The following is a 27,853-nucleotide window of genomic DNA, read 5'->3' as shown; positions in this document are numbered from 1 at the left end:
AGACAAAGCCAGGGTTGGGGGAGTCATCCAGACCACTGGCGTCACCCAAGTCACCTGTCCAGTCCACGTCATACTGACACTCGCGGGTCAGAGCGTCCTCAGACACCTCCCAATCCTCTCCATAATCAACATCCTCAACATATTCTGAGTCAACAAGGTAGACCGGCTCCTCGGGGTCAATGGGCCCCCTCGGCGCCGGACTCGGCGTCGGGCGACGCCGGTCCGACTCCGCGTCCGGAGTCAGAGAGGGAATGGGGGTGGCGCCGCCCGGAGCCGGCGCCGGAGCCCCGACGCCGGCGCCGGAGCCCCGGCGCCGCGCGGAGGCGGCACCATGGGTTGCCCCGATGGAATCGGCGCCGGAGAGGCCGGTGGACCGGCCGGCGTCGACCCTGAAGGGCCCTGCGGCGCCGGGGATGGAGCCGCCGGCGGCGTCGGGGCCGGAGCACCCGACGGCGTCGGGGTAGGAGCACCCGAACCGCTCGGGCCCTCGGACGGGACCACCGGGCCCGCAGGCGCCGTAGGCCCCGTCGGAGGAGACAGTGCCCTCATGGCCATGAGGAGTTCCTCAATCTCCTCGCGCGACGCGCCTTGCCCAGGGACCGTAGGGTATGGAGCAGGCCGCGCCGGCGACTCACGCGGAGCCGCGGGGGTGGGGCCACCCGAACCCCCGGCCGCATCGCGCGAGCGTCGGGGGGGGGGGAGTCGGGGGTACGATGACGACGCCCCGACTTCTTGTGCTTCCTACCTGAGGAACCAGAGGAATGGTGACGACTTCCGGAGCGCTCCTGACGGCTCCCTCGACCGCTCCCTCGACCGCTCCCTCGACCTCCGGCCGGACCGGGACCGCTCTCGACGCGGGGCCGACACCCGGAGCTCGAGTAGCTTGCGGGACCGCTCCCGTCTAGCCTTACTCGTTAAGGCCCGGCAATCGACGCAGGAGTCCACGTCGTGGTCCGGGCCCAGGCACCGGAGGCAGAGTCGGTGATGGTCCGTGACCGACATCGTGCGGTCACACCCGTCACAATTCTTAAAACCGGGCATCCTACCGGCACCTTAAGAGTAGATAATCAAAAACTTTGGTCAAAAGACCGGAGTACTGCTCTTCGGATCTGCGCTAACTGGCGCGGAAAAAAGAAGAACTGACGTCAGCGCGCGGAGGCGGCGTCTATATACTCCAGCGACGTCATCACGGCGCACGACGCCAACGACGGATGCGGAGCCGCAGGGGACGCCTGCAGACGACGCCTACCGACGCGCAGGGGTACTGCTACGCAAAAGTTTCCGGATCCAGACTGACGCCTGGGGATATTCTAAGGTAAGGAATCTAATACTAACCTGTTTCTTTCAGATCTACAGGACTAGCCCAAGGGCTCTCTGAGGGTTCAATGACTCCCAACTCCAACATCTTTTGTACTTCTTTCTTTATGCAGTCCCTGACGTGGTCAGGTTGCCTGTAGATTTTACTCTTTATAGGCAGACTGTCACCAGTGTCCACCTCATGGGTGCACCAGTTGGTCTGACTGGGGGTCATTGAGAACATTTGTCTAAAGGATTGAAGAACCTGTTTACAATCCTTTTGTTGATGCTCAGAGAGGCTGTCTGAAAAGACTACACCATCTACTGACCCATCATCAGGGTTCTGAGTGAGCAGGTCTGGGAGAGGGTCACTCTCTTCCCCCTGTCCCTTATATGTGGCCATGAGCAAGCCCATGTCCTCCCTGCAGACAAATGCCTTGATCCTGTTCACATGAAGTACTCTGTGAGGGCTCCTGGGAGTTCCAAGGTCCACCAGGTAGGTGACCTCTCCCCTCTGTTCAATGATGGTATGGGGTCCAGCCCATTTGTCTTGGAGAGCTGCTGGGGCCACTGGCTCCAACACCCACACCTTCTGTCCAGGCTGGTAAACAGTAAGGACTGCCTTTTGGTTATGCCAAGCTTTTTGAAGTTCTTGGCTGGCCTCCAGGTCTTTAGATGCCTTCTCCATGTACTCTGCCATCCTGGAGCAAAGACCAAGTACATAGTCCACTATGTCAAGTTTAGGCTTTTTGAGAGGCAACTCCCATCCTTCCTTCACAAGACATAGGGGTCCTCTTACAGGATGTCCAAACAGAAGATCAAAAGGGCTGTAACCAACCCCCTTCTGTGGGACCTCTCTGTAAGCAAACAGAAGGCAGGGTAAAAGGATGTTCCATCTTCGCCTAAGCTGGTCTGGAAACCCTTATATCATCCCTTTGAGGGTATTGTTGAATCTCGCCACAAGCCCATTGCACTGTGGGTGATAGGGTGTGGTAAATTTGTAATTTACACCACACTCCTTCCACATTGCAGTCAAGTATCCTGACATGAAGTTTGCACCTCTGTCAGAGACGAACAAGTTACTTACCTTCGGTAACGATATATCTGTAAGAAACAGTAGTTAGTATTAGATTCCTTACCTTAGAATATCCCCAGGCGTCAGTCTGGATCCGGAAACTTTTGCGTAGCAGTACCCCTGCGCGCCGGTAGGCGTCGTCTGCAGGCGTCCCCTGCGGCTCCGCGTCCGTCGTCGGCGTCGTGCGCCGTGATGACGTCGCTGGAGTATATAGACGCCGCCTCCGCGCGCTGACGTCAGTTCTTTGGACACAGCTTTTCCGCGCCAGAACACGCAGAGCCATGTGAGAACTAACACTGGTGCCATTTGAAACTAGGGCCCTGAAAGGGATGTCCTTAACCCTAGGTATCAGTTCGCAGAACGGGGAGGATGGGTGGGGCGGTAAGGAATCTAATACTAACTACTGTTTCTTACAGATATATCGTTACCGAAGGTAAGTAACTTGTTCATCTGAAAGAAACAGGTTAGTATTAGATTCCTTACCTTAGAATAGATACCCCAGCAATACCAACCCCGGTGGTGGGTCTGCGAACCAATACAAACCTACACCAGAAAGTCCTGGAGGACCGAACGGCCAAAGAAGCCATCCCTCCGGACTTGACTGTCCAGGCAGTAGTGCCTCGCAAAGGTGTGCAGCGAGGCCCACGTAGCCGCCTGGCAAATGTCCTGCAAAGGGACTCCCCGGCCCAGGGCAGTAGTAGCCGCCGTGGCCCGAGTGGAATGGGCCCTCAGCCCAACAGGAGGCTCCTTCCGAGCCAAAGAGTAGCATGCTTTGATGCACAGGACGACCCACCGAGAGATGGTTCGTTTCTGTACCGCCCTTCCCTTCTTCTCACCCACGTAGCCAACAAACAGTTGGTCATCCACCCGGAACTGGCGTGTGCGATCCATATAAAATGAAAGCGCACGTTTTGGGTCCAGACGATGGAGCCGCTCTTCATCTTTTGAAGGATGCGGAGGCGGGAAGAAGGAGGGTAAGGTGATGGACTGCCCGATGTGAAAAGCAGAAACTACTTTGGGCAGGAAAGAAGGCCTAGTCCTAAGAACCACCTTGTCAGGATGGACGGACATGAAAGGAGGTTTGACAGAAAGAGCCTGGAGCTCACTCACTCTCCTGGCAGAGGTGATGGCAACCAGGAAGGCCGTCTTAAGAGTGAGAAGACGGAGAGGACAGGAATGAAGCGGCTCAAAGGGAGCACACATCAAGAATGTCAGAACCAGATTCAAGTCCCACTGAGGCATCACGAACGGAACAGGTGGATACATGTGCGTGATGCCTTTCAAGAATCTCATAACAATAGGGGACTTGAATAAAGATGGCTGATCAGGTAGCCTTAAGAAGGCGGAAAGGGCAGAAAGGTAGCCCTTGATGGTGCCCAGAGCAGAGCCCTGCTGGGCAAGAGAGAGAAGGAAGAGGAGAACCTCGGAAAGAGGGGCAGAAAGGGGATCCACAGCCTTTGCTGTGCACCATGCCACAAATCTGTTCCACCGGCAGGCGTATACCGACTTTGTGGAGGGACGCCTGGCTGCCAGAATCACATCACAGACTTCAGGAGGCAAGTCGAATGGCCTCAACTGTCGCCGCTCAATCTCCACGCATGGAGGTGGAGGCTGGACAGGTTCGGGTGGAGGACCGTCCCCTGCTGCTGCGACAGAAGGTCCTCCTGAAGGGGCAGGCGGATCGAGGGACCGACTGACATGCTGAGTAGCTCGGGATACCAGTATCTTTGAGCCCAGTCCGGAGCCACCAGGATAACTTGGGCCCGGTCGCGCCTGATCTTCTTCAGCACTCTGGGCAGAAGTGGTATAGGCGGAAAGGCGTACAACAGACCGCAACTCCACTCGCGCCGAAAGGCGTCGCCGAGCGAGTGCCGTCTTGGAAACTCCAACGCGCAGAACTGATGACATTGCGCGTTCTCTTCTGTGGCGAATAGATCTAACCAAGGCTCTCCCCATTGCTGAAAGAGACCGTTCGCCACGTCCGAGTTCAGACGCTATTCGTGATCCACCGAGCACCGACGGCTGAGTTCGTCCGCCCTGGCGTTCAGAGAACCTGCCAGGTGTTGAACCGTCAGAGTCACGCCCTGACGTTCCAGCCATTGCCAGAGGCGCAGAGCCTCCTGGCAAAGGGTCCACGACCCCACTCCGCCTTGTTTGTTGCAGTACCACATGGCGGTGGTGTTGTCCGTGAACACCTGCACTACACTCCTGTTGACAAAGGGGAGGAATGCCTTCAGTGCTAGGCGAATCACCCGCAGCTCCAGAAGGTTGATATGGAGCCGGGACTCCGCCGGAGACCAGATGCCTCTGATCTCCGCCTCTCCCAAGTGGCCACCCCAGCCCTGGAGGGACGCGTCCGTCACAACTACGTGCTCCGGTTGGGGAAGGGAGAGGGATCTGCCTCTGACCCAATCGCGGTCCGTAAGCCACCACTGCAACTGTCTCGCAGTGCCCTCCGAGATCAGGACATGGTCGGATAGGTTGCCCTGATGCTGGGCCCACTGAAACTTCAGGTCCCACTGCAGAGCCCGCATCCGCCACCTGGCGTGATGCACCAGTAGGATGCAGGAGGCCATCAGCCCCAGAAGCCGTAGCGTCAACCTGACCGAAACCCGGGACAACGGCTGAAAGATGGGAATCAGAGCCTGAATATCCCGGACCCGCCGTTCCGGAGGATAAACCCGAAACTGCGCCGAGTCGAGAACCGCTCCGATGAAAAGGAGCTTTTGAGAGGGACACAGGTGTGATTTCGGCACATTGATGGAAAACCCCAGCTCGTGCAGGAGGTCTGCCGTCATCTGAAGGTGGTGGAAGACTGTTTGGGGCGAGCCCGCCTTCAACAACCAGTCGTCGAGGTAGGGGAAGACTGAAACCCCTAACCGGCGCAGATGAGCTGCGACCACCACCATCACTTTCGTGAACACCCGTGGGGCGCTGGTAAGGCCGAATGGGAGCACGATAAACTGAAAGTGCTCCTGGCCTACCGTGAACCGCAGGTAACGCCGGTGGGCCGGCAGGACTGGGATGTGAAAATACGCATCCTGCAAGTCCAACGCTACCATCCAGTCTTGCGGGTCTAGAGCAGCCAAGACCTGAGCCAAAGTCAACATCTTGAACTTCTCCTTCCGGAGGAAGCCGTTGACGTTCCTTAGGTCCAAGATAGGACGGAGGCCTCCTTTGTCCTTCTTGGGCACCAGAAAGTAGTGGGAGTAGCAACCACACCCTACTTCTGGCCCAGGAACGCGCTCGATGGCCCCCTTGGCCAAGAGGGCCGTAACTTCCTCCTGCAGAAGTGTCAAGTGGTCCCCCGACACACGGTGGTTCTGCGGTGGCATGGCTGGAGGAGTGGACTCGAAGGGGAGGGAGTAGCCCCTTCGGACGAGCTGCAGCACCCACCTGTCCGATGTAATCGCGCGCCAGCGGGAGTGGTGATGGCGAACCCTGCCACTCACTGGCGTCACGTGAGCCCGAAAGCTCGGACTAGGAAGATTTGGAGGCTGCAGCGGGGGGAGGTGTGGACTGACCTCGCCGCTGCCCTCTACCGCCACCACGGCGGAAACCACGGCCGCCACCGCGCTGGGGAGCGTTCTGCGGCGCGTGGCTGGCAGCACGTGTGGGACCGCCCCTTCCTTGGCCACGAAAGGGGCGAAACGAACCCGTTTGCTGGTGCTGGGTCGAAAGACCCAAGGACTTGGCCGTGACCCTGGAGTCCTTGAAGCGCTCAAGCGCGTTGTCCGCCTTGTCACCGAACAGGCGACTGCCATCAAATGGCATGTCCATGAGGGCATTCTGGACGTCCGGCGAGAAGTTGGCGGATCGCAGCCAAGCATGGCGACGAATCGCCACCGTCGTGGACATAGCCCGTCCCAGCGAGTCGGTCGTGTCAAGACCACACCTGATCGAATACCTCGCCGCGTCCCGGCCTTCAACCAAGGCCTGGTTGAGCTTGTCCCGCACCTCCTGCGGGCATTGCGGCAGGCACTCTGCGACCGTATCCCACAGAGAGTGGGTGTAGCGTCCCAAGAGGCATGCGGTGTTGCAAGACCGCAGTCCAGCGCTCAAAGACGAAAAGACCTTTTTGCCAAATTGGTCATATCGCTTCGATTCCCGATCGGGCGGGGCCGACGGGAATGCGGACTGTGAAGTGGAGGCCTGGATCACCAGACTCTCCGGGGAGGGATGGGTGGAGAGGAAGGCAGGGTCGTCCGAACACGGACGGTGACGCCTGGCAACGTTCCGGTCAACCGGTGCACCGGAAGCGGGCCTGGACCAGGTGCCCAAAAGGACATCCGTCAGGGCCTCATTAAACGGCAGCAGAGGCTCCTGAGGGCATGACTGCGGTTTAAACACTTCGGTGAGAATGTTAGGTTTGACCTTAACGACGGGGAGCTCAAGGCGCAAGGCCTTGGCAGCCCTCATCAGGACCACCGAATAGGCAGCCCCCGCCTCCGACGCCACAGGGGAAGGCGAGACAAACCCAGGGTTGGGCGACTCGTCCAGACCACTGGCATCACCTAGGTCACCTACCCAGTCCACGTCATACTGGCAGGCACGTGATAAAGGGTCCTCAGACCCCTCCCAACCCTCTCCATACTCGTCCTCATCGCCGTAGTCCGGGTCGACGATATAGACCGGCTCCTCGGAGCCAATGGGCTCCAACGGCGCCGGACTCGGCGTCGGACGATGCCGGTCCGACTCCGCGTCAGGAGTCAGAGAGGGAATGGGGGTGGCGCCGCGCGGCGCCGGCGCCCCGACGCCGGCCGGAACCGACGGCGGAGCCACGGCGTCGCGCGGAGGCGGCACCACGGGTTGGCCCAATGGAATCGGCGTCGGAGAGGCCGGTGGACCAGCCGGCGACGACCCTGAGGGGCCCAGCGGCGCCGGGACCGGAGCCGCCGCCGGCGTCGGGGCAGGAGCACCCGAACCGCTCGGGCCCCCAGACGGGACCGACGGGCCCGCAGGCGCCCTAGGCCCCGCCGGAGGAGACATCGCCCTCATAGCCATGAGGAACTCCTCAATCTCCTCGCGCGACGCGCCTTCCCCAGGGACCGACGGGTATGGGGCAGACGGCGTCGGCGACCCACGCGGGGGTGGGGCCACCCGAACCCCCGGCCGCATCACGCGGGCGTCGGGGGGAGTCGGGGGTACGATGACGATGCCCCGACTTCTTGTGACGCTTACCTGACGAACCGGAGGAATGGCGGCGACTCCCGGAGCGCTCATGGCGGCTCCGCGATCGCTCCCTCGACCGCTCCCTCGACCTCCGACCGGACCGGGACCGCTCTCGACGCGGGGCCGACACTCGGAGCTCGAGCAGCTTGCGGGACCGCTCCCGTCTAGCTTTACTAGTCAAGGCCCGGCAGTCGACGCAGGACTCCACGTCGGGGTCCGCGCCCAGACACCGGAGGCAGAGTCGATGGTGGTCGGTGACCGACATCAGGCGGTCGCACCCGTCGCAACTCTTGAAACCGGGCATCCTACCGGCACCGTAGAAAGACTTAGAATTATCAAAAACTTGGTCAAAAGACCGGAGTACTGCTCTTCGGATCTGCGCTAACTGGCGCGGAAAAAAGAAGAACTGACGTCAGCGCGCGGAGGCGGCGTCTATATACTCCAGCGACGTCATCACGGCGCACAACGCCGACGACGGACGCGGAGCCGCAGGGGACGCCTGCAGACGACGCCTACCGGCGCGCAGGGGTACTGCTACGCAAAAGTTTCCGGATCCAGACTGACGCCTGGGGATATTCTAAGGTAAAGAATCTAATACTAACCTGTTTCTTTCAGATAACCTCCTTAGGAAACCCCACTCTAGTAAAAACTGCAAGTAGGGCCCTGGCCACAACAGGAGCTGTAGTGGTCCTAAGGGGAATAGCTTCTGGGTACCTGGTGGCATGATCCACTATCACCAGTATAAATCTGTGCCCAGATGCTGTTGGGGGGTCCATTGGTCCAACAATGTCAATCCCCACTCTTTCAAAGGGAACCCCCACCACAGGTAGTGGTTTAAGGGGGGCCTTTGTTGTGCTACCTGATTTGCCCTTGGCTTGACAGGTGACACATGAGCGACAAAACTCTTTTGTGTCTTCAGACATATGAGGCCAGTGAAAGTGTGGAACAAGCCTGTCCCAAGTCTTGTTCTGGCCTAAGTGACCTGCAAGGGGAAGTTCATGGGCTAAGGTGAGAAGGAAACCTCTAAGAGACAAGGGGATGACCAGCCTCCTGGTAGCACCAGGCTTGGGGTCTCTTGCCTCAGAGTATAGTAGTCCTTCATCCCAATATACCTTATGGGCACCTGTGTCATTCCCTGCAGCCTCAGCAGCAGCCTGCTGTCTGAGGGGTTCAAGGGAGGAACAGTCTAACTGTGCCTGCCTCAAGTCTGCCCTGGAAGGTCCCCCTGTCCCAAGAAACTCAACCTGTTCAGGCTCAAGCTCCTCTAGGACAGTTCCTTCTGGGGTCTTGGGGTCAGCCTCCTGAGAGGGCTGATCCTCAACCTGAGGCAAGGGGGGAGGCTCAGCCTTACCCCTAGAGCTCTTCCTCTTAGGTAGTGTCTGGTGCATTCCTCCAGGATCCTGCACTTGTTCAGCTGGGCATTTCTTGGCCTGTGACCTGGTCACAGCAAGGGCATGTGAGGAGAGACCTAGCATTTCTACATGAGTCCTGTACTCCACATCTGACCACAGTGAGGATTCCAAATCATTGCCCAAAAGACAATCTACTGGGAGGTCTGAACTAACTACAACCCTTTTGAGGCCAGTTACCCCTCCCCAGGAGAAATTAACAACTGTCATACTGTGATTGGTAGTGACATTGCTAGCATTGGTCACTAGGTAGTCTGAACCTAGCATGATCTGGTCAGGGTCCACAAATGTTGGTGTCACCATAGTGACACTGGCACATGTGTCACTGTAGGCCTGGGCCATTTTTCCATTGATTAAAGGCGTTTGCCTGTATTTGCCCAGAGTACTAGGACTTACAGTAGGGGTCATATCCATGTCCCCAGTACAAACAAGAACTGCCTGAGTAGGAATTCTAACTAAGTCAGAATCCACCTCAGTTCCCAGGGTTATCCCAACTATAGCCTTGGGAGGTACACTACCACTACTAACTGTACTAGGGGGTGCAGGTGTCTTAGGGACAGTAGTGGTAGGAGTTTGGCCTTTCTTGGTGCACTCGTTTCGTTTTAGAAAACTTTATTTCGATTCATAAAAACAGAATCATAAAAGTATGACAAACAAAATACACAATTAAAAGAATCATGCACTTATCTCTAAACATTATGATATTATCATTACATGATTTACAGATGAATATAAAAGAAGTCAAATGAGTTAAAAGAGACAGTTTACCAGTACGAATACAATAGACAATGGTGCCAAACTCTAAACTAGTCACATAAGTAGGAAACAGCAATCCATGTCAATAATTAATATCGGTTTCTGATGCTAAGTGCTACTCTAATAAAACTAAGAACAGCATTGCATATTGCTGGGGTTGATAATGAGAGTAAGTGTTCATATCCCTCTTTATAAAAGCGGGATCCAAATGATGACAAAATTGGTCTAATAAATCTAATCCTTGGATCTTTGTACAAGCAACAAAAAAGTATAAGATGGAGAGTATTTTGAGAAACTTTGTTGTTACAAGCACACAAGGGTAGACTCTCGCTCCAGCCCACCTGCTGTGGAAATGCAAATAGAAAATGTAGTGTGTTCAAACGAAACCCAGTTAAATAAAAGCGCCATTGTGTCTGCCCTATGTATGATAGGTAAGGTTGATGGAGCAAGCTTCCCCTGTGGTAGACCGCTCTCTCACTACTTCGCAGCATGCCTAATTCTGAGCGATAAGCCTCTTTAATTAATTACTTTGTCTCAGCACCGATAGTCTCGACTTTCAAAAAGATATGGCCCAGACCTATGTTAAAGAGGGTATCCCTAACATATAGTAACCATGGGATTTTATCAAAATGCTCAAGCTTAAGACAGTCCTGTAGTATTTCCTTAATAAGTTTCAGGTCATCAGAGCACCAAACCTTAGTCCAAAGCAGCAAAGGGGAGACATGGATGGTATCATTAACAAATTCAACTCCCCCCTCAGTGTGGCAAAAGATGTTAGAGGTGCTTTTTGAAACACATAAGAGGCGTTTTTTGAACTGGTTTTCCATAATTTGGATGTTGTTGCAGGATTGTGTACCCCATACTCCCGCACCATATGTTGCAACCGGGATACACTTCGCTTTGTATAGGGATTTTAATTCTGCAACCGGCCTCTGACCCAGTTTGCTGGAAAAACGAAAGATAGCCTCAGCAGTTTGGGTAGCTTTTTGCACACACGCTGATATTAACGAATTCCAACGTAAGGTTTTATTAAATAGGTTCCCCAGATAGTTAAAATTATCAACTTTCGCTATGATCGAGTCCTTCACCACGAGCCTGCGAGATTTTACCCCTTTCGGGCCGCAGACAATGGCGAAGGACTTTGCGAAATTGACCCTCAGATCTAACCCCTGCATAAAGGTATCAAAAGCATTTAAGCAGGTTTGCATGCTATTTGCAGTTAGGGTCATTAAAACTGTGTCATCCGCATACGATAACATACGTTTACCATTTACCTGGGGAAAATCAGCACAGCTTTCCAACAAAAAGGCTTCCAACCCGTTGGTGTACACCAGAAACAAAAAAGTGCACTCACTAAACCAGTGAGTCTTACTTTTACAGTATTGGCACCATGGTTTCTTAGGACCATCATTCTTCTTCTTTTGGGAATTTTGGGACCCACCCTCCTTAGGTTGTTGGGGCCCTGTTGAAGACTTCTGGTCATTTTGCTTATTCTCATTATTACCCTTCTGGTCTGCTTTCTTTTGGCCACCACCTTGGTTCTGGTTCTGCTGCTTAACCCTGGTTCTGACCCAGCTGTCTGCCTTCTTTCCCAATTCTTGGGGAGAGGTCAGATCTGAGTCAATCAGGTGCTGATGCAACAACTGGTTCTGACAATTATTTAAGATTTGCTCTCTCATAATTAGATTATACAATCCTGTGTAATCAGTAACTTTACTTCCCAGTAACCAGCCTTCCAAAGCCTTAGTGGCACAATCAACAAAGTCAGTCCAATCCTGAGCCTGAGTTTTCTGGGTATCTCTGAACATTAACCTGTACTGTTCAGTTGTTAAGCCAAACCCATCAATCGGTGCATTTTTCAGGACTTGGTAATCATTAGCATCCTCATCTCTAACAGTGAGGAGCTTGTCTCTTCCTTTACCTTCAAAGGAGAGCCACAATATAGCTGCCCACTGACTCTGGGGTACCTGCTGTACTTTGCAGGCCCTCTCCAGAGCAGTTATCCACTTGTGGATATCATCTCCTGTCTTATAGGAGGGCACTATTTTGCTCAGGTTTCTAGAATCAAAACCCCTTTCTTTATCCCTAGGGATATTGCTGCCACCAGTGGGGACTACCCCACTCAACTGTTGCTCTCTAGCAAAGGCAAGCTTCTCTTTGGCAAGGGCAAGTTCTTCCCTCTGAATCCTCAGATTAGCTTCCCTCATCTTTGCATCATGCTCTCTCCTCTGAGGGGAAGTCATTCTCCTCTGGGCAGATGCATGAGAGTGCACAGATCTGTTGGAGTCCCTAGAATGAGATCTATCTGTTCTGACCCCAAGGTTAGGCCTGCTCATGGACAGCACTGGGGGTCCCCTAGTACTATCCATATGTAGGTCTAAGTTGGCCCTGGTGAGTCTGCTGACAACTACAGGACCTTTGTCTGCCTAATCCCCAGAGGACTCTTCTTCTTCCTCCTCAGCTACATTCTCTGTTTCAGGGAGGTTGGCATCTGGATCACCAGGTGTTCCTTCTAAGGGGGGCATGCTTCCATCTGCATTAGGGGGGCCTGTGTTAGAAGCCCTTCTAGCATCATATGTCTCTAAGAGACCTAACAGAAAAGGAGTGGTAGGGTTAGAACCCTGTTTCAATTTCCTGGAGGTACACAATTGTCTCATCTCCTGGAAACTGAGAGCTGCATATCTGGAAAGGACCTGTGGAGGGTCACTAACAACTAGGGGAGTCTCTGAAGACTCTCCATGGGTAGACATACTTTCTAGTGAGGTGTAAGTGATGCACCTACCTACACTATGGGTTTTCCTACTGATCCCTTGCTAAGAGTTGTAGTCAGGGTGTGCTAGGCCCTTTCTACTACAACAGCTGGTTCAGTAGAACTCAGAGTATTTCTAAGCTTGTTATATGTACCTATAGTACCTTATGTGATCTTTCAACTGATAGTTCAAGATTATATTTGGTAAAAACAACAGCAAGCTCAAATCCCACCGCTGCCACCAATGTGAGAAGTTGGCCTGATATATGATGTTCACTAGTTCTAGTGACCACCTTGTATCAGTCCAAACAACCCATATGGTGATTGGTTGTAAGTCAACCTTATAGACCAGCTATCCTAGTGGTAGCATGGACAAAGCAGTCTTAGGCTAAACTCTTTTGGCATGTGAAGCCAGCCGTTTTACCACATATAACCCCTTGAATACCAGATGAAAGGAAACCACACAGGTTGCTATGAAAATAAACCATATATTTATTAATAACAAACACCTCTGAACTCTTTATGAGGTCAGAGGGCTAAGCACATGACAATCTCTTAAGAAAAATACGATAAGTTGCACAAAATTACAATGGTGCCCTAGGGGCACGACAAACCATATACTAAGTAAGTGGAATGTGAAAGTCGATAGAAGGAATGGAGCTGTCCAGAGGCTGGAGGTTCGCTAGGACTATGCTATCTTCACCTTAGGTAAGTAATAGGAGGCACCATTGTAATTTTGTACAACTTATCGTATCGAACTGTTACCACTCCGCAGCAGGAGTCGATCTTGGAGACCTCTGCTGTGGTGCTAAGGAATGAGACTGATCCGAGGGTTGACTAACACTCTCCTGAGTAGTCTGCCCCGAAGGTGACCTCCCATGGGATCTTGAAGGAGAGACTTGCCTCGAAGACAGATGTTTTGACATCGACCGACGCTGCTGTGACAACGACTGGGACCTTCTCGACGTAGAGGGCCATTGACCAGGCGACGACTGAGGTTGCTTCGACGTCGTACGTCGATGCTGTGACGTCAACAGGGATCTTCTCGACGTCGACATTTGATGTTGAGACGGCGACTGAGACCTTCTCGACGTCGATCGCCTGTGACTAGGCGACGACGGAGGATACCTCGACGTCGAGCGTCGCTGGCCGGATGCCGACGGAGGGTGCCTCGACGTCTAACGCCGATGACTGGGCGTCGACGGAGGATGTCTCGACGTCGAATGCTGATGACTAGGCGTCGACAGAGGAAGCCGCGACGTCGAGGATTCGTGATGATGCTTCGACGCCGGCTGTCTCGATGTCGAGCTCCTATGCTCCAACGGAGACCTTTCTCTCGACGCTGCACGCCCCGTAGACGGCAGCTGAGGTACCTTGCCTCTCGACGCTGAAGACGTAGTCGTCGAAGGAAGAATCCTCGTCTTCGCCGTCATCGACGGCCTCTTCGACGCCGAAGGAGAACAAGTCGGGACTTCTCTCGACGGCGATCACGTTCTGCGCCTCTTTTGCCTCTTAGGAGACCTACCTCTCTCAGAGAGACCATAAATTCGAATTCTCTCCATATCCTTAAGAGTTCTCCTGGATAAAGTCTTGCAGTGTTCACAAGAACTTGCAGAATGAGTGTCAGGGAGGCAGAGGATACACACAGAATGTGTATCAGTCTTGGCCTTCTTCTTCCCACAGGAAGGGCAGTTGTCAAAAAGAGAAGGCATTTTTGACAGAAAAATTCCTTTTTTAAGACTCAAAAAAAGCAGCACTAACACTATGTCCAAAAGACGTCGAGTGAAAGTAAAAATTGTAGAAAATCTCAAATATTTTTTGACAGAAAGTCAAAAAGAAAGGGAGCTGTTGAACGAGGGACCTAACTGTCACCCCTGAGGCATGATGGGAAGCCAGGGGTCATGGCAGCCTTAAAGGCACGGTGCCAGTTTTTGTTGAAAATTGTTTCATTTTCTATGCTACTGCTGTTCAATGCAGCATGTGGCTAACAATGTATATTTATTAGCAATTTTTAGGATTTATGAGTGTTTTTTGCTCATTAAAACACAAAGTTCAAGGGCTATTTGACCTAATGTGTTTCTTGTTTCCTTGCTAATTACAGTGTATGTAGGAGTTTTTACATTGTTTAGCCTCCATTTTGGGGCTGCATTGGTGTGAGAAAAAATGATATATGTGCATACATATACGTGGAGCTATTTATATGTGATTTACATATATAATTTTATATTATTTCCGGGGTCCCCGCACGTAGGCGGGAATATTCAGTGCTTATGACTTTGATGAGGATCCCCTGGAAGATAAGTTGGGTTTTTAAACAAAGATTTGACCATAGAATGTTTACAGGTCTGAGGGAGAGTAGTTGTGCTGACTGATAGGTTGAGAAGATCAATCAGAGCAGGGAAGATAACGCTGCTGACTCTATGGAGTACCCAAAGAGGCGCAGCTTTCCACAGGGATCTAGATTTAATTGAGTTGAAAATCAACTCAAGGCTCTAGGTGATAATAAGATCAGAGGCAGAGATGGCTCCCTACTTGAAATTATGATGCAACTAGACTCAAACACGATTCCAGAGGGGGTTGCATTACAAATACCATACATTTCAACAATTTTTTGGGAAAAGAAATCCAACTCGTTGCATCAATCCTCCAAGATAAGAGGATTAGGGACCTTGTAAGTGGGATCCATAATGGATTTAGCAAATAGATAATATTTCCATAGCTGAGTTTTAAGCCCATTACATTTTCTCCACAATGAAAACCATTTGCGCATTCTTAATAGCCATATAGTAATCTATGATAGACTTTCTGACCATGGCTTTGGCAATGAGATCGTAAGATTAACCCACTGATGTCCCAGAATTTTGCAGATTTTCTTAAGAGCTGTCAGCTGGTGATTAAACCAAGGTGCTGGAGGATAAGGCATTGGGATAAGTTTGTCTAAGATAGTGGTGATCCAGGAGTTGACCTTAATTCCCAGGGTCTCGACCTGGGCATCTACTAACAGGAAGGAGTGGAGGAAGTTGCTAAAGGCCATAGGATCCAGTTTAGTTTAGTTATATTTTTTTGTAATACAATGACGACTTCAAGATAGCTAATGCATTTAATAATGATTTATGCAAGACAGACTTGATTGCTTGATACTAAACATTAATATGTTAACGCAACTCACCTGATGAGAGTGAACACATTGTTGAGAAGTGTAAAAATGAGTTCAGTGCAGGGATTGCGGAAGATTGGATCACCATTGGGCATGCGACCAGTTACAAATCCACCAGCTTCAGCATCATTAAAGTTTGTGGGTCGCTGAGTCCATCTCAACACTTCCAGGATGCTAGATACACAATAGCTGATCTAAAACGAAAAACATTTAAAATGTAAATATTTTGGTAGAGAGAGACCAGATTTTTACAGAACTTTTCTATTGCAAAATAGAGAAATTGTAGTTGAAAAGCTAGAAAATAAACTTAGCTGTAAGGGTAGTTTTCCAGCATTTTTGCCTTCTAAAGATTCTAAAATATGTTCCATATTACTGACTTCCAGGACTGAAATTCATTAAAAAAAATATGCAAAAGGTAGCATAAACAACACATTTTGCGAATTATTCTGCAGCCCATCCAATGTCTCAGGTTGTTTGTCTTATCTGCCAATCAGTGTGAGAGTGCCTCAGGTTAAGTCCACTGGGCATATGAGATCATTTGTACAATTGCTGATTAGAACAGAAGATGTTTCAACTGTATAATTCAGAGTTACAAAAATAATTAAACAATGCTAACCTACAACTTTAACTATGCAAAATCATTTGTTTGGTCAAATGTTCAGTATAACGAAATGGACCCTGCCCTTTTTTTTTTTTTTTAAATATCTTTTTATTGAAAACAAACAAATTCAAACAGTGACCGAAATGCAGAGATAGATTAGCAAGTACAACAATGACTTTTGACGTGCAGCGATACATTGCGGATCATAGAAAAACGGGCCTAAGAACTCTCAAGATCCGCAGGAGTCGGCTCCAAGGTAGGCGGTTCACAGATGTCTCCTCGATAGGCATTCCAGGCACTCCATATCTTAACCCATTTACGGGGCCGCCCTCTGGACACATAGACAAACTTCTCGCGAAACATACACCAGTCAAGATCTTCCATCCATTTTCCAACCCTGGGAGCCCGGGCCGCCCCCCAAAGCTGCGCGATGTTACGCTTCGCAATCGCACACGCCAGGGTCACCCACACCCTGCCATGAATCGGCAGGTCCGTGGGTTCCCACACATTTAACAAACATCGCCGTGCCTCAGGATCAACTCGCATCTCCCACACCTCACTCATCCCTGAATGTATTCTGTCCCAGAACTTGCGGACCTCAGGGCACTCCCAAAGAATATGCGTAAACGATCCCGGCAACCCACATCCCCTACGACAGTCAGGCGAATCAGCCAATCCCATTCTCTGCAAGCCCAGGCCCGTCACATAGGAGCGGTGAAGGATCCGGAGTTGAATCAAGCGCAGTCTCATTGGGACCGCCACCTCCCTAGGTGACGCCACCGCCTCCCTCCAATCCTCGTCATCTAAAACTAGACCATCAGCGACCCACTGATCGCGAATGCGCACCAGCGGGTCCTCCGAGTGGTTGACCAGCTTACGATATGTGAGGGAAATCGCTTTTGTGGGTAAAAGGCCATCAAGCAGGCGATCCTCCAAGGGGGAGGACTCCGGTAACTCTTCATCGCCAGACACCGCCGCATGCAGTGCATGACTAATCTGCAGATAACGAAACCGCTCGGTGTCGTTCAGCTGGTACTTGGCCTGCAACTCTTCAAATGTCAAGATTCTACCCTTGCCCCAAATAGCCCGAATCCGCGAAATGCCAATAAGGTCCCACCGATCAAAGCCCTTCGATTTCCAGAGCATCCCCAGTCTCTCAGAGCTCCAGAGCGGCGTAGACAAAGTCAGGCGTCCTGCCCAGTGAAGGGCGTTAGTGGCCTCGTGCCAAACCCTCGTGGAGCACAGGGTAGGCCCCGTCAAAGGAAATCGCTCACGGCGAGCATACAGGACACGGGTGAAATCACCCCCCGGCAACTGGCTACGATCCATCTCATAGCCAGGATCATTCGGAGTGCCATAGATCGCCTGATTGACAGGGGCCAACTGCGAAGCCCAGTAGTATTTACGGACATTCGGCAATCCAATCCCACCATCATACCAGGGTAACATCAGCTTGGAAAGAGCGATACGCGGACGTCCTTCCCACAGCAGGCCGCGCTGAAGGGACTCTATCTCGCGGAAATACGAATGGGGAATCGGATCAAAGGAGTTCTGGAGAGCATATAAAAAGCGCGGGAGCGCCATCATCTTGAATAGGGTGGCGCGACCCAGCAAGGAGAGAGGCAGTGCCTTCCACCGCACCGTGTCCGCACGTAGTCTGACCAATGGGGGCAACAAGTTCAATCTGTGGCGCACCGCGGGGTCCAGGGAGACATGGATCCCTAGATAACGGAAACTAATCGGTTCCACCCTCACGGGACAATTTGCAGGAAGTCTGGGAGGATCTCCACTCAATACAAACAACACCGACTTAGTCCAGTTTATCAAGAATCCCGAAAACCTACTGAAAATGGCGAGGACGTCCATAAAAACAATCAAGGAGGACCGGGGGGAGGACAGATACAAAAGAATGTCGTCCTCATAGAGCGAAATCTTATCTTCCCATTCCGGGGTCCAGCGCAACCCCTTGATGGAGCGGTCCCAGCGTACCCAGGCCGCCAGGGGCTCCAGAGCAAGAGCGAACAGCAACGGTGAAAGGGGGCAGCCCTGACGAGTGCCACGGCCGAGGGAAAAGTCGCTCGACCTGTGGTTGTTTACAACGACTCGGGACAAAGGAGCAGAATATAGGAGTCGGACCCAGCCGATGAAGCCAGGGCCGAAGCCGAGTTTGGTTAGCACAGCAAAAAGATAGGGCCATTCCACCCGGTCGAACGCCATGGTGGCATCCAGAGACTGTAAAATGGCGGGCTCATAAATATAGGCAGCATTGGCCAGAACACCGTGAAGGCGCCTGAGGTTTAGAGCAGTGTTCCTCCGGGGCATAAAGCCAGACTGATCGGGGTGTACCAGGGTAGATATAACTTTGACAAGACGCGCGGCGAGTAGTTTCGCCAAGACCTTAGGTTCCACGTTTAAGAGCGAAATAGGGCGATACGACGAGCATTCCAGGCTCGGTTTGCCCTCCTTGTGAATGACAACGATGTTGGCCACACGCTGGTCATATGGCAGTCGACCATTCTCCAGGCTCTCAAGAAACATGCCCCTCATATAGGGGGCCAACCGATCAGCTTTAGGCTTAAACAATTCAATTGGAAGGCCGTTGGGACCGGAGGCCTTACCAGAGCGTACCCCCCTAATCGCCATCGCCACTTCGTCATCGGTGAGAGCAGAGTCCATGTATTGTCTATCGTCATCTGATAAAACTGGCAATGCGATGTTTCGTATCATGTCCGAGTTATTCGCCTCTGTGAACTCGCCAACGGAGGTATAAATCTCGGAATAATAGCAAGCAAACTCCTCTGCAATTAACTGGGGGTCCGTCGTGACCCCAGAGTCCGCAGTTAGCAGCTCCGGGACCAGTCTAGACCCCCAGTCACCTTTTTCCAACCATGCGATCAGTTTGCCGGCCTTATCCCCATGTTCGTAGATTCTGTCCTGAGTGGTGTCTAGTTGCGCCCTAGCCGTGTCACGCGTCAGAGACTTGTATTCGTCCCTGAGCAGCCCCAGGCGATGATCCGCCCACAGGTCGCCCCCAGAGGAAACAGCAGTCTCAAGAGTCAATAGCTCCGCCTCCACCCTATCTAGCTCAGCCCTTCTCTTCCGTTTCTGGTCAGCAACAAGTGATAAGACCTCCCCCCCGGACAACCGTCTTGTAGGCCTCCCAAAGAGAGCATCTAGAGGCGACCGAACCCACGTTTCCACCGAAATAACTCTCAGTCACTCGTCCCACTTCCCTCCTCACCACCGGGTCGCGCAAGCGCCAGGCGGGGAAGGGAGCAATCCTACCCACATCACCCCGACCCACACACACACGCAACCACACTGGCGAGTGATCGGAAACGCCCCTCACCAAGTGCTCCACTTCACCAATCGCGGCCATGTGGGCCGCGGGCAACAGGATATAGTCTATTCTAGAGAGGGAATGGTGCGCCGCGGATGCATGCGTATATTCCGTCGCCCCCGGGTGGCGTGTACGCCAGCCATCTATCAAGCCCGAAACCGCGAGGAAGTCGGGCAACCACTTATGGGAGGGCAACAATGCACGAGCAGGGAGCCTATCAAGTCCACCATCTGCCACTGTGTTAAAATCACCCCCGATCACCATGAGCCCCATAGGCAAAGCTAGGAACATCCGACCCAGGTCACAAAAGGTATCATTCTGCAGCGAGGGGGGCACATACACAGACATAAACGACACAGTTCTACCCTCCCAGGCACCAGAGATGGCAACATAACGGCCACGATTGTCGGACCAGGTGGAATGAATGGTGAACGGAAACGAGTTCTTGACAAGAATACCCACTCCCCTGGATCCCGAAGTGAAACCAGCATGCGCCACTAGCTTGTAACCACCCCTGTGCAGAGCCATGCAACGCTTCCCCAACAAATGGGTCTCCTGTAACAGGACAACGTCCGGAGACCGCCGTCTAATGAATTGACTAACAGCAGTGCGCTTAATCTGATCACCCAGGCCATTAACATTCCAACTGAGGACTGAGAATCCCAGGCCCTGTCTAGAAGTGGTCATTGGTACAAAATGATCGAGCACATTTCAAAGGATTCCCCAGCATACATCGGTCACTAACTGTAAACACAACAACCCATCCCCCCAACCCAAAATACGAACTCCCCCCACCCTGCACCCCTGCATGTAACGTGTACACATCCCCAACTCGCAGTGTGCCTGTCGCCCCCAAAAACTAAGATCTAAACGTAGAAGGGAGGAGGACCTTACAACAGGTCACCGGCCCCCACCACCCCAGACCGCCCAAAACCCCCCCTCAATACCCTAAAGTAATAACGATGATACCATGCAGAATTGCAGAGGGAAGGAGTTAAGGTTCGATAAATCCCCGTTTAGTCCCGCAAGCAGAATTAGGCACAAGTATGAGGTCATTGTCAAGCGGGGCATCATTCCTCTTCATCAACTTGGAAATTGTCCTCGGGACCCGGGTCTCCAAGGTGATCAAGCCAGTCCGCCGCCATCTCAGGAGAGTCAAAAAAGTAAGGCTTGCCAGCATGTTCGATCCGTAGGCGGGCCGGGTACATCATCGAGTACTTCATTTCCCGATCCCGAAGCCTCCTTTTGATTGGCACGAAACCCTGCCGTTGCCTCTGCACCATCCGGGTAAAGTCTGGAAAGAACAACAGGGACGCATTTTCGTAGGCCAGCGGGCCCGATGATCTCGCCGCTTGCAAAATGGCATCCCTGTCCTGAAAATTCAGGACACGGGCGATGATGGGTCGGGGAAGTGTCCCAGTTTTCGGGCGACCACCGGGCACCCGGTGGGCCCTCTCCACCGTAAAAAGTTACTCAACCCCTTGGGCTTCAGATGTTGAAGGATGAGTGTCTCTACAAAGAGGTCCGGGGAAGCCCCCTCCGCTCGCTCCGGGACCCCGAGGATGCGGACGTTATTCCGCCGTGCCCGACCTTCGTACTCATCGAGCTTGTGATCGAACTGTTTACGGGCCATCTTAAGGTCTGACACCACTCTCTGCAGTTCAGACACGTCTTCAATAAGGCTCCCCGTTTTTATCTCCAAGTCCTTCACCTTCTCAGAAGTCTTGTTGAGGTCTGCCCTGAGAAGTCCCACCTCAATGGTAACAGCGTCCAGTTTGGAGTCGATTGTCCCCAAGGAGGATTGAATCCCCTTAATGGCTGCCATCATCTCCTTCATCGTCGGTTCCTCACCGGTTGGTCCCCGCTCAGGGCCCCGGTTCAGGGAACTCTTCACCTCCAACGATGTGTCCTTGGAGACAGCATATTTGTCAATCCGGTTCGACTGGACCAAACGATTCGGTCGCTGAGTCTTCGGCTTGTCAGGGTCGCGAGATGCGATCGCGAAAGAAGGCGAAACCCACCACTCCTCAATCGTGCGGAAAAGGGTTTTGCGATAGAATACTGCAGAGTGTCTCAGAGAGGACGGGGGCACCTCGATCCTTGCCCGGGTGCAACAAAAGATGGTCCGACCGGCTACTTCCGGTCGCGGCGTCCGATGCTGTCGCACTGTGCCCTGGGCAGTGGCACACTCAGGGTCCCGGTCTCCAACCTCGAAGGCCCCAATACTTCCGACAACGATAATCGGTCGCCGAAGCCGGCAATCGATCCCAAATTTTACCTAGTGACTCAGGTGACGGTCCCCCACCAGACTGCGGGGACGGGGTACAGGATATTATGCCAGAAAGGCAGTCAGGATGTGGCGGCCGGCGGAGCCGATGCTCAAGCGGCCATCTTGGTTGCAGGCGCGGCTCCTCCCCCGTACCCTGCCCTTTTAATCTGGTTTTGAACTTTTTAATGTGGATGAGATTCACAACTGTGTACTCAACCGCAGTCAACTGACTACGCGTGTTTACCCCCAGCCTTTCCGCCTCTTTAGATGAGAATGCTGTGGCGCAGCAAAGGTGAGGGGCACTTGGCTAGACACATGGGAACACGCATGCATAAGCATGTGCGGACGGCATGTGTGAGACTGTCATGCACAGCCCGATAACTGCGCACTGGTAGCCTGGCACAGAGGGGTCTCTGCAGGGTTAGAAACTGACTGGGATAGGCTTTTTAATAATAGTAGACAGTAAGAGAAAGTCAGTGGGGTTTACTGCCTTATCTGCAGTGACAATCTATTGTATACATAGGGGGGAAATCTGCCTTTGGCCTACAAAGTCCATTGTGATATCAAAATGGGGTGAAACATGTGCCAAGATGGATAATGCAAGTCCCAAGAAGCTATATGTATATCTTATGGATCTGTCAGGTGCCCCACAAGTCTTACCTTTGCTTGTGACGCAATTCCGCAGAGACGACAAGAGCACCCGTCCCTGTACCCACTTGACCCTCGTGGAATGCAATACCCAGCAGGGATGAGACGGACGCAGGGATGGGAGCCAGGGTGTAGGGTAATGAAAGCGTGGAGCTAGCGGGGCGTTCCGGTGTCAACTGGAAACCAAGAAAAAGCAAGATCAGAGACAGACCCGAAAAGGAACCACCCCCCACATACACACACAGACCGTGTAAGCTTCTGTGGACTCACCAATGCTTCCGGGAAGGCAGGTCCCCAGATGGGTTCAGCTCCGACAATGAAAGGCGAGGGTAAGACGCTCCTGCGCGTTATCCCCGAGTTCAAACTAAAGAAAGCGCTCTTGCGCGTATCACAAAAGCTATAACAAAAGAAAGAGCTCCTGCGCGTTGCACCCCAGTATAAACAAAAGAAAGCGCTCTTGCGCGTATAGCAGCAACTGTACGTAGTGACTCAACCTAAGTATGCAGGCTGAGCTGTGTCCCTCTTTTGCGCTCCAGCGCGGTGGGAAACCGATAGTGCAAATCCCTAACAAAACCCAGGTTCACTAAACACCCTCAAAAGCGCTCCTGCGCGTTAAGGGTTACTAAAACAATTCAGGAGCAGTCCTGGAAACACCCAGGAGAAGTTCAACCAAGCGCTCCTGTAGAGACGGGCAGGTCACAAACAGCGGGACCTCAGCAAATTATCCAGATTCCGAAGCACCAAGCCGGCGGGAAACGCGATGTTTAAGCGTTTTCCCCCGGAAGTGCTTCTGTGCTCTGCTGCCCGGGACTAGACCGGGGACTCGACTTCCGGCCGGAAGTGAGTATTCCGGCCTCCCGTGTGTGTATGCGGGAATGGCCGGCCGCGGCAACGCCGCGAACCGTGACAGCACCCCCCCCCCCCTAGAACAGAACCCCCCCCCAAACCCCCCTGGAAATCAGAAAAGAGAGACAGGGCGAGGGCTCAGGGGATGACTCAGATGGAAAGCACGAACCAGAACAGGAGCGTGGCGCACATGGGACAAGGGCTCCCAGGACCGTTCATCGGGACCGTACCCCTTCCACTCCACAAGGTAGAACAGCTTGCCCCTGGTACGACGGGACCCCAAGATAGCCCTGACCTCATGCTCAACATGGCCCTCCACCACCACCGGAGAAGGGGGAGACGGAAGGGAGCCGCCAGACTGGACTGCCCGCAGAAGGGAGACATGGAAGACCGGATGGATCTTCATGTGCGGAGGAAGCGACAGTTTCACGGCCACAGGGTTGACCACCTTCTCTATAACAAAGGGACCCACAAAACGAGGCAACAGCTTCTTGGGCCCATGCACATTCAGGTGCCGAATAGAAAGCCACACCCTATCACCCGTGCGATAAGCGGGCTCCTTTTGTCTGTGAGCGTCAGCATGATCTTTGTAGGAGTCCTTCGCCTTGGCCAGCTCGAACCGTGCCTGTTGCCAGAGTTTGTGTAGTGTCTCATGATATGATCGCACGGTAGGCAGGTGGCTATCCAGAGGCTCGGCCCATGCCGAAGTGCGGGGATGACGTCCTTGGAGGCAAAAGAAGGGGGACATGCCGATGGCCGAATGCTTGCTGTTATTGTACGCATACTCCGCCATCCATAGCACTTCGGACCATTCCTTCTCGACCGTAAGCAGCAAACAGCGGAGGTACTGTTCCATGGTGTGATTTGTTCGTTCGGCTTGACCATCGGTCTGGGGGTGGTACGCTGAGGAGAGGCGTACGTCCATCTCGAGTATCCTGCATACCTCCTTCCAGAAACGGGACACGAATTGCGATCCTCGATCCGTTATGACCACAGACTGGATGCCATGGAGGCGAACCACCTCCTGTACGAAGATCAAGGCCAGTTCGGCCATTGTGGGCAATTTCGTCAAGGGTACGAAATGTGCCATCTTGGTGAGGTGGTCCACTATAGTGAGAACCGTGGTGTGACCAGTCTTGGTGAGCGGGAGCTCCACCACAAAATCCATGGAGATGGTATGCCATGGAAAAGGAGGTACAGGAATGGACTGCAAAAGGCCAACCGATGGTTCGGATCTGTTCTTGCCAAGCAAGCAAACTGCGCAGTTCGTCACGTGTTTCTTTGTATCGGTCACCATCGTTGGCCACCATCGTTGGCCACCAAAATAGCCTTGGCACGAGATCGAGCGTTTTGTGGTAACCAGGATGGCCGGAGAGGACATGATCGTGACACGAGTAAAGGGCCTTCTTCTGTTCGGGTACCCCTGGAAGATGTTTTTGGTCTCCTAAGCGCCGTGAACCGCTCCACCTTGTCCCGCCTTCTTCGTCCCCTGTCGGGACCACGGGATCTGGCCGTTTCCTGTCTGGTTCTGCCTGGCAGACGGGATCCACTGAAGCGACTATGCCCTGGAAGTGTTTCTCCGGTAAGATGGAGACAGGCTCGTGGTCTTCGGCGTCTTCATCGGATTCAGCCAGCCGCGATAGCGCATCAGCCTTGGCGTTGTCTTTTCCCTGGCCGGAACGTGATCACGAAGTCGTACTCGTTGAACAATAGGGTCCATCGGAGCTGTCGGGCTGTGAGGGCACGAGCAGAATGTAGGAACTGCAAGTTTCTGTGGTCTGTGTAGATGGTCACCTTGTGTTTTGAGTCTTTCAGGAAGTGACGCCATTCCTCAAACGCGGTCTTGATGGCTAAGAGTTCCCGATCAGACACGGTGTAGTTGCGTTCAGGGGGTTGGAGTTTCTTGGAGTAAAAGGCCACAGGATGCAGTTGTCCCGTATCGATGTTTCGTTGTGAGAGCACTCCGCCTATGGCGTCCCTAGAGGCGTCTGCCTCTACTATGAAGGGTTGCTCGGTGTCGGGGTGCACCAGGACTGGGGCCACGGTAAACCGTCTCTTTAGTTCCTGGAAGGCGTCGTCTGCTTTTTGGTCCCAACCAAAACGAACCCCCTTGCGCAGCAAGCACGTGATGGGAGCCACCATCTCGGAGAATCCGGTGATGAAACAACGGTAATAGTTGGAAAAACCGAGGAACCTTTGGACCCCTTTCACGGACTCCGGGGTAGGCCAAGACAGGATGGCTTCTACTTTTTTGTTGTCCATTTGGATTCCCGCCGGAGTGATGATGTGCCCCAGGAACTCAACAGATGTGACGTGAAACACGCTCATCTCCAACTTGACGTACAGACGGTGTTTCTCCAATTGCTGCAGGACGGAACGCACGTGTTGTACGTGCTCTCTGGTGGTCTGAGAGTAAATCAAGATGTCGTCTATGTAGACGATACAAAAGACGTCGATGAAGTCTCTCAACACTTCATCGATGAAGAACTGGAACGCGGCGGTGGCGTTGCAGAGTCCGAAAGGCATGACCTGGTATCCGAACAGGCCGAACTTCGTCCGGAAGGCGGTCTTCCATTGGTCACCCTTCCGGACTCTGACAAGGTGGTAAGCACCCCGTAGGTCCAGTTTAGTGTAGATGGTGGCGTTCTTGACCTGGTCCAAGAGATTGGAGATTAGCGGTAGTGGGTACCGTTTTTTTACGGTGATGGTGTTCATTGCGCGAAAGTCTATACAGGTCCTCAGATCCCCTTCCTTCTTCGACACGAAGAAAAGAGGAGAGGAAACCGGTGATCTGGAGTGACGAATAAACCCGTTGTCCAGGTATTCGTCCAGATAGGAGCGGAGGTGGATGTTCTCCTTTTCCGTGAGCGAGTAAATCCTGCTGCATGGCAACGTGGAGCCGGGAATCAGGTCAATGCGGCAGTCGAATGACCGGTGGGGTGGCAGAGTGTTGGCTCCCTTCTTGTCGAACACTTCCGCTAGGTCCAGATATTCTTTCGGTATGGTTCCTTGGGAAACCATTCCCATGCCTACTACAGGCAACGAGTGTGCCTGTATGAAACGAGGGCCTGACAGGTCGACCTTTGCGTAACAGGTGCTGCAGCAGTGCTCCGATTCTAGGTGGATGGTTCTGGTCACCCAATCGATGCGGGGATTGTGCTTCACCAACCACGGCAAACCCAAGATCACCTTAAATTGAGGGGCGTCGATGACGTCAAAACGAATGGACTCGGTGTGGTTGTTTGAGAAGGACATCGTCATGGTCTCTGTTCGGTGTCTGATAGGGCCGGAAGTTAGGTCCGTTCCATCAACAGCCTTGACGGGTTCCGGTTGGGCCTTCGTCACTGTGTCAATGCCCAAGGCGCGGGAAAACGCTGCATCAATGAAGCAGCCTGTCGCCCCGGAATCCAACATGGCGGTCACCACCCAGGTTCTGCCCGCCAGATTCCGTAAGGACACGTCCATGCCGACTACCATCGTATACCGCAGGGATCGCAGATGTACAAGACGAAGAACCCAGAGGACGGATCCCCTTGTCTACTGGGTTGTCTCGTTTCCCGTCTTGTCGCCCTTGCTGATGGGCAACGCGTACGACCTTCTGCCTCGCGGTTTGGAGGGCTTAGCAGGGCATTCCCTCACGAACTGGCCGCTTTTACCGCAATATAGGCACTGGTTCTGCTTCCTCCTTTTTTCCCTTTCTTGACTGGTCAAGGGTCCTCTTATGCCTCCGATCTGCATGGGTTCGGACGCTTCTCCCTGGGGAGCGAATTCCTCTTTGGCTTTCTCGACGCCCTTGTCCCCAATGGGCAAGAGACGGTTGTCGTTGCCTTTTCCCCTGTCGGTCTTTCTTTCTTGTAGTCGGAAGTTCATTTTCACCACCATGTCGATGAAAGGGCCTATAGCTTCGGGCGGATTGGGATACTGCGAGATGATGTCCTTCAGGTCAACCCGCAAACCCTGATAGAACACAGATACCTTCTTGTCCTCTGCCAGTGGGCCTCGATGACCAGCCTGTTGAACATGGTGATGTAATGGAGCAAGTCCTGGTTGCCTCGTTGTCTGCGGCCTGCACGAAGGTATGGCGAGCGAACATACGCCGCATGGCTTCCTTAAACGTTGGCAGGTGGTTAAGCATGGGATCGTCGTTCTCTACCAAGGAAATGGACCACTGAGCTGCATCCCCGCCCATGTAAGACAGTATGTAGGGGACCTTGGAAGCATCATCGGGAAAGGCCGCGATCCTAGCCATAAAATGCAGTTGACATTGATGGATGAATATACCGTACTTAGTGCAATCACAGTAGAAGCGTTCGGGTGGTGCCAACTGCACAGGATGGGGAGTGACCACCTGGATGGCTGTGTCTTGGTTGGTGGCGGCGGAGGATCCCCCAAAGGTGAATGTTGGTTGTCTCAACAGGCCGTCTTGTCTGACTCTAGGGCTGGGAGTAGTACCCCAAGGACTGGTGACCCCGGCTGCCATTTGACCCTGTAGGGCCGTTATGTCATGGCGCAAGGCAAGGTTCTCTGTCTGCATG

The 27,853-nt window shown here is 53.0% G+C and overlaps 1 protein-coding gene across 2 annotated transcripts in view; it reads right to left on the bottom strand.

Moving 5' to 3' along the window:
• LOC144762300 (exportin-5-like) overlaps positions 1-27,853 on the bottom strand; it is a 2,334,361-nt gene that overhangs the window by 752,696 nt on the left and 1,553,812 nt on the right. For both annotated transcript variants that reach the window (XM_078647447.1, XM_078647448.1), the window contains one exon: positions 15,627-15,808. In XM_078647447.1, coding sequence (XP_078503573.1) covers positions 15,627-15,808 — 182 coding nt within the window. The remainder of the gene's footprint in view (positions 1-15,626; positions 15,809-27,853) is intronic.

The sequence above is a fragment of the Lissotriton helveticus genome, chromosome 6 (assembly GCF_964261635.1).
Source record: "Lissotriton helveticus chromosome 6, aLisHel1.1, whole genome shotgun sequence".
Lineage (NCBI taxonomy): Eukaryota > Metazoa > Chordata > Amphibia > Caudata > Salamandridae > Lissotriton > Lissotriton helveticus.
Note: the sequence above shows the minus strand (reverse complement) of the source record. Positions and strands in the feature narration are given on the sequence as shown.